Source organism: Euwallacea fornicatus, chromosome 35 (genome assembly GCF_040115645.1).
Source record: "Euwallacea fornicatus isolate EFF26 chromosome 35, ASM4011564v1, whole genome shotgun sequence".
In the NCBI taxonomy this organism is placed as follows: Eukaryota; Metazoa; Arthropoda; class Insecta; order Coleoptera; family Curculionidae; genus Euwallacea; species Euwallacea fornicatus.
In genome coordinates, this window is record NC_089575.1 from 739,720 (window position 1) to 747,398 (window position 7,679).

Here is a 7,679-nt window from a genome sequence, read left to right on the forward strand (position 1 = left end):
TCCCAAACTATTCTTGCAATTTCCTTTCGAATCCGCCCTTTTGGCTTCAGATCTGTTGCTAAACCACACCAAACAACGACTTTTGAAAAGTGAAGTTTTCTCATAAACAGTTCGCGAGAATTTTTGCGCTAATGTCGAACCAGCAGGAATAAAAAAAATTTTTAATAATTATTACAGAACTATTCATTTTAATAATCATTGAAGTCTTAACAAAGCTGATAGATTTTTCTTTCGTGAATCGAGACCGAGATGAAGACACGCTTCGTGGGGCGATCAAAATTTTTGAATTTAGAATTCGAAATTTCGTAGAAGTTGATGGAGAGCTTTTAGAAGGCGCGATTTTTTAAAACTGAATAGTTATCTAAATTAATAATAAATTCCATAGAATTAGCTATGTAAATATTAGTCCGATAATATTTTTTTTTTTTTATTTTTTACTTTGACTAGAAAGGCTTTGTTTGCCTTGTGAAGTGCATAGTTTAATATGGGGAACCCTGTATAAAGTTCTGAAACGCAATAAGGCTCGACACCACTTGAAACTAAAGGCCAACGACACAAAATAAACTTGCTGGTCTCCTAACACAAAAAATGCAAAATCGACAAGTAGGTACTACCGGCCGCCCATGTCTTTACATATGTACCGTTTCTTCATAAGGCAGATGCCTCCAGTTAATTATTGCCATTTAACACGGGACCATTCGAAGGAACAGTTTACGAAAAGAACATAACATTGTTGAAGTGTGAAAACAAACACTTTGTTTCGTGTTACATGCAATAAAACACTAAAATGTGGGATACAATTTGGTATTTGGGCTTTCCAATGTTCGCGGTTAGTGTCTTCGGTTCACCATACAGAAAGCTCGACGATGAAGGTGTCTATGATTCGGACAAATTTGACGTTGTGTATGACCAGAGACAGAATGGAACGGAAAACTACAAAGTAAGTTTGATTTGTTTCAGCTCAGTAAGGAAATATAAGGGACGTTCTTTTAGTTGAGTATTGATGGGTTGTCTTTAGTATGGTCTCCAAACTCATTACTAGCGGCCGCGGCCCTCCTGGAGCCAGCTTTATACGGAGAGTATCCAGAAACTAGCGTTGACATAATATTAGGACCCGATGCATCTAAGCCTGAAGAACCTTTGTCAGGCACTCAGACGATTGATATCGTTGACAACGATAATAAAACCGTCAATTTCAAGCCCGTAAGTACGCTTTGAAATTAAAAAAGTTATATGGACCGCAAATAGGCATGTGCTTGATAGCTTTTATGTAACTAATTAGGAAATGTACCTTCTTATGTAAAAATTAGGATAATGCTAAAATTTTTCGCCTTTTTTGATAGCTTACCAAAAAACAAATAGGTAAGATAATATAATTTTCAGTAGATCGGATGATAGCTTACATTCAAGGATTTCCTAGTTATACAGTAATCGGCAGAAAGTACGCACGCGGTAAAGAAGAAAGTACGCGCTACGTGGGATTTTTTTCTACTTGAATTTATCGGAAAATTTTATTATTTGTGAAAGTTTATGCATTGTTGCACACTCAAAACGCATTTTCCAAATCTGTACATCGCATTTAGCCCACCAATGAAGTTTCAAGTTTCTATTCTATAAAACACTCTTTTGAAATTTTTTATGGTTTAACCCGTAGAGAAAATAAAAAAAAAATAATATGCCGTTTCAGAGAGGAGTAATTAAAATAATTAAATTATTACAAGATAAATGAAATAGATTGAAATAATTTGATTATTTTAATTACTCGTCTCTGAAACGAAACTGGCACATTAAACAAATTTGTAATAGAAACTTAAAAGTTCATTTTTGGGCTAAATGAGATATACAAATTTTGTAAAATGCGCTTTGAGTTTGCAGGAACGCACAAACTTTTAGCAAAAATAAAATTTTCTAATAATTTTAAATTAAAAAAAAATCGTATAATTCATGCTTTCTCGGTCACTGCATAACTAGTTGTTTTTAATTTAGGTACATTTTCACTTTGCCACAAATTTGTGCTTCTGAATTTATATGAACTTCCTGATTTTACACTTTTTGAAAAACTTATACAAATGTATTTTTTTTCAAAATTTTGATTTAAAATCTACACACTCGCATATTGAGGTTACCACCAAGTCTTAGACGTGGATCGTTAAAATATGTGAAAATAAAGAAAGATTTTTTAATTTTTACAATTAATTTGACGCTTTCTTGATAAAGAAAAGTAGTAAAATGTTGTCATTTCTCAATTAGTTACATAGAAATACAGGTAAGTTCCTCTACTTCATAATTTCGTTAATATATAGTAAAAATAAAATCTAAAGAGCGATACAAATTTCGTGGAAAAATCTTAAGGAAGGCGAATAAAATTAAAAAAGAAAAAAGTTTCTATGAATATATATAGGAGGTTTTAGAGGGTACCGTGTTTTAATATTAAAAAAAAAAGGTAGAATCTAACTGGGTTTTATTCAAAAAATTAATGACACTTTTTTTTATCTGAAGCGTGATATAGGTAAGATATCTTAAATATGAAAATTGTAGAAAATTGTGACGGGCAACCATTTTTCAGACACACCTGGTACATCTCTCCAGTTTCTATTTTTTAAATATAATATTAAGTCTCTGAAATGGAAAAATAAATTAATAAAATGGATTATAGTAAGCTCTCTCACATTAAAAAAAACAGTAATTGAAATATGTACGCTATAAATAAGTTTTTTTTTAATTTGAATAACTTTATTCAAAATCTAGTCTTGTTCCGAATGATTCTAGAAGCAAAAAAACTAAATCACAACAATATATATTTTCAAAGATATTTTTTCTACAACTGTTACAATACTCGATTGATCATGACTTTACAATCATTCGTAGAGATCCTCATATTCCGCATTTCCCACGTGTTGCGCGCGCCACGATTTCAAAATTAACTCGATTCCTACGGCTGAGTAGCGGTGTCCATAGCAACAAGGTAAAACAAACGAATGTCAACCAATCACTTTGTTAGTTATAGGTATACAGTAAGTTTTAAGTCGGTAAAATATCTTTTGTAAAGTAGGTAAGCACGTACTTGAGCGAAATTATCATTTCCTATTCATATGACTTACTTCTCTCACCTGTGCCTGATACGCAAATGTTCGGTGCTTGTTATTTAGTATACTTTTTCTTCGAAAAGTTCCACTATTAAAAGCGTTTTAGTTTTGATCAGTTATTCATCAAAGGAACAATTAGACTGAATAAGACGTTTTATTATTTTCCTAGGACAAATTGGAATTAAATAAATCACCGGAGATCGACGCTTCCTCCCCGCCCACGATTTTGGTTATTGAAAGCAGTACTCCCCCTAGTCACAAGCTAGATCCAAAGCCAGAATCATCAACAAACAGTGGGTCAAAACGGCAAGTTTTTTTCATTGGTTAAGACCATTTTTTCTTGTCGACGGTTCATTCAAATGTAACATTCAACTTACTAAATGAAGGTACAGTGACGTAAATATTAAACAATTTACTATATTACGCTGCTGTCATTTTAAATACTTCAGCAATGGAAAGGTAGAGGGCGGCACTGTAGATATTTTCTGCAGCGCGAAATCCGACGTCTACGTAGCATTTCATGTTTTTATTGATATTTATATGATGCACTAATGATGAAGGAACTCACCGAACTGATGTGAATTAGATTTTTAATCGGTTTGTGTTGAGTTCCAATCGATCATAAATAAATAAACTTGAGCAAATTTTCTGGTGGTCTCGGATGAACCTGCTTGTCTTCAAGATGAATGATTTTTCTCTTTTTCAAGGAAACTCCAGTGATAGTGGTTGTGAAAGAGATCACCTTTATGAACACACATATTAGCCTTTGCTTATAAAGGCTATGCAGGCATTAACTTTGCTGGCCACATTAGTAGTCTAAAACGATATTGTATATACTGTTTGGATCTAAATAACCCTCCCTTCCCCCTCCCTTAACTGTTTAACAACTTATTATTGTTTTTAAAATTCAAAGCAATATCAAATGGGACGAAAATATTATCTTTGGACGTTTGTTTATGTTTTTAAAATATTCCTCACTTCACCGAGGGCCCAAAATGGCCGATATAAAAAAAAATATATATATATATATAATCGATTGATTTTTGAGAAAAACGAGCATGCATTTGGTAAAAAATGGAATACAAGCTCAGTTTAATAGTACGTAAATAATGAAAAAACTTTCCTTTGTTGCACTACTGTTCGTTAATAGGGAATTGGTTTCTTCCCGATTTTGTCTTCACAAACACGATTTTGGTTTAAAAAAAAGTAAATAAAATCAACCAAATACTCTTTTTGGCCACAAAATCGAAAATGGCCCAATTTGCTATCAACAAATAAATTTTTTCATTGGTTAGGTGCTATTTAACTGAGTTTGTATCGCAATTTTTACCAAATTTATACCTGTTTTTCTCAAAATCGAATTGATAAATTTCGATAGTTTTGAATGACCGTTAATTTGAGGTGTCACTTGACCCGTATTTGAAATTTTTTTAATTGGCTATTTTGTGCTAGCGGTGATTAAAACGACATTTAGAAAAATGAACAAACATAGTAACAAAGTGGTATTTTTGTCCTACTAAACGCTTCTTCAATTACAAAAAAAAAAACTATGAGTTGTTAAAAAGGTAAGAAGGGGGGACACATTAAAATCACACACATATTACGAACATTATTATAAATATTTTTGGATATTTATAGAAAATTACGACTTCCTGGATTACTGCGACCACTTTTGGGAAAGAGTTCTTCATTTTCTATTTCTTCAAAGTGAGCGTCCTGATGCTACAATCTAAGCCGTGTTGGTAAATTTCATACGTCAATTTGCATAAACTTTTATGAGAACCTAATAAATTAACATTATTTACCTACAGTAAGTTTACCGCTAGCACTGTTACATAAGGAAGTTTTATGTATTCAATAAGGCTCACTAGTTTCGCTTAAATGCTCCAATAATTTATTCGTCGCTTAAGGAGGGTGGGTGCAAATGGGTCTAAGCAGGTTCCAAAATTTACCATACTCGCTGTTCTGGTAACATTCAACGATTCATTCCCTGGTACCATCGGTGACAGATTTCGGTGAATTTCGGAACATGCCCAAATTAGAACAATTAGGTACCTGATGATTATTTGGGTGCATGTGTAACTTACAATTTTAAACTACGATAAAAGTTTATGAGATTCGCAAGTGCTTAACGCGAGGAATACTGTTTGCTATAGAATATGCTATATTTTAATTTTATTTAATGTGTTTTAGGTGGTACTTCTAGGATATTTGCTGAAAAGTAATATGTATAAATGTAAGCATGTATATTAAAGATTTGATTATGAATTCGTTACGGTTATTTGTTCTCCTTAATGCGTCAAAATACAGGGTGCGATAAAAATAAAAGAGGAATATATCTAGAATTGGAATCACGAGGGAGCTTCTGGGCGGTTACACCATTACCCAGTGCGTACGAGTAAGTATATTTTTTATCAAATGAATGTATTAAAATAATAATAATAATAAAACACACCTAGTAGATTACATAACCAGGTAGAAAGTGTTTCCTTTTTGTGAAAATCAGAAGTTAGTGAATTTCACTCTTATTTTCACGTTTTCGGTCATAGCTGTAAGAGAGAGCTATTCGAGTTTAGAGGAGAGTTTCAAAAATTAGAGAAACGGACGTGTCGTTCAAACTAAGAAAATGTATATTATACGTACAATATACAGGGTGTTTCCTAACTACGTGTAAAAAATTTAAAGGCGTAATCCTCGACTGATTTCGAGTCAAAAATGTTTAATAAACATATGTCCGCAAATGCCTTGTTTCCAAGATACAGGGTGTTGACTGAAAGACGTTGAAAAAGGTTTTAAAGGTTTCTAAAGGTTTGGTGGTATTTACTAACTTGTTTATTGTTTTTTTTTTGCTACTTCCACTAGTATAAACAAGATAGTCAGTGTTATTTTGGTGTTTTACTCTCTAAAGTGAAAGAATTCAGTTCTGTGTCCCAAAAATCAGATTATACCTCAGTTTTGAAAATTTTTCAAATGCTTAATTACACTAATCAAGAAATGGCCAATATGGTTTTTGTTTACGGCCTTGCTGATGGTAAGTGTTTGGCAGCGAGGAGCATTTACATGGGAAGGGTTTCAAACCACCAAACTCCCAACCACCAAACCTTAAAAACCTCTTTCAATGTCTTTGTGATACAGGATCTCTTATGAAAACTCCAGGAGGAGGAAAGCCAACAACACGTCGAGCACCAGAAGTGGAGGAAGAAATCTTAAGACGTATTGAAGAAAACCTCGGATCCCCCTGAATTGACTTTTTTAAAATTCAAACACCCAAATTGAGTCATTTTCCAAATAAAATCCCTTTTTCTTGTCACACTTCAACACCCTGTATCTTGGAAATAAGGCATTTGCGGACATATGTTTATTAGACATTTTTGACTCAAAATCAGTCGAGGATTACGCCTTTAAATTTTTTACACGTAGTTAGGAAACATCCTGTACATACATATATAAAAAAGTGAAAGGTTTAGGTTACATAATGCCTAATCAAGTTAAAAAAAATAATAATAACGAAAGAACTAAAAGCAGACTAAATTTGCTCAAATCAAAAAAAGAGGTCAAAAATTTCGTAGAGCTTTATAATTTCAATATAGTAAATTCATAAAATATTTTTCTATAATGGCTAAAAACTCACACTAAATGGCCAGAAATATCTAGGAAAAATAACTACCACTAATACAGAATGTAAAAATCGTTAAAACAATGAAGGAAGTCAATTCTGCTGTAGGGTCATACAAAAACAGGACAGATTGTCCCGAAAATATACTGACAAACTTTGAGGAGTGGTGGGAGACATCAATACAAACTTTTTCCCTTAAATTAACCCATTCCCGCGCATGAGCCGTTTAAGCAGGGAAAAGGCAATATGGCTTTAGTCAGAATAATCACTTTTTTTCGTGTTAGACGTTGCTTTGTTGATAAGTAAACGATGGGTTGCAATAATTGTCCAAATCGTTGGCCATTTGCTTCAATGCAGAGATTGCATCGTCGGTTCATTGACTCGCCGACCATATGGAATATTCCGGGAATAGCTTCTAGATGCGTGCAACTGGCCATTCCTCTTGCTAAAAGAATTTCTTCGTTACGAAGAAGCGTTTCGTAAAAAATCCGGAGGGGTGATGTCAGGCGACCACTGCAGTACCTCCTCCTCTTCCGATGCATCGCTGCACATCGGGAGGTTCTTCAAATGAAAAATTAACGTCCGTTTTCAATGCTATTTTTGATTTTAAAAATCGAAAAAATGAATGTTACTATGCCAACTGAATGATTATAATACACAAATTATATCTACCACGCTCTTATAATTGGCATCTTTAGAATGTCTAATTATGGTAAAGAAATATTTGCGTTCCGCAACGACAACCGCAGTTGAAACGAAAAACGTTCAAGGAAAGACAGTGGCGTGCAACTACGTCAAAAATTAATTTAGTTACTTGATGTTACTTAAAATATTTTATTTGCTCCACAGCACTGCTTCTGCGGGCACATATTTATTAAAGAAAAGAGGTTCGCACTCATGTCCTTCGCCGCAACTTTATCGGTATTTTTTTGGGACACCCTGTACGATTGTTTCCTAAAACGCAGCTGCAGCTTTAA

General features: G+C 33.4%; 1 protein-coding gene across 1 annotated transcript; it reads left to right on the forward strand.

The window, feature by feature from the left end:
* The first annotated feature begins 603 nt into the window (after nucleotides 1-603).
* Nucleotides 604-3,429, forward strand: LOC136348751 (uncharacterized). Its single transcript, XM_066299884.1, has 3 exons — nucleotides 604-940; nucleotides 994-1,203; nucleotides 3,256-3,429. Exons 1-3 carry the CDS (start codon nucleotides 788-790, stop codon nucleotides 3,412-3,414), a joined length of 522 nt encoding a protein of 173 aa, XP_066155981.1. The 5' UTR covers nucleotides 604-787; the 3' UTR covers nucleotides 3,415-3,429.
* The last annotated feature ends 4,250 nt before the right edge of the window (nucleotides 3,430-7,679 follow it).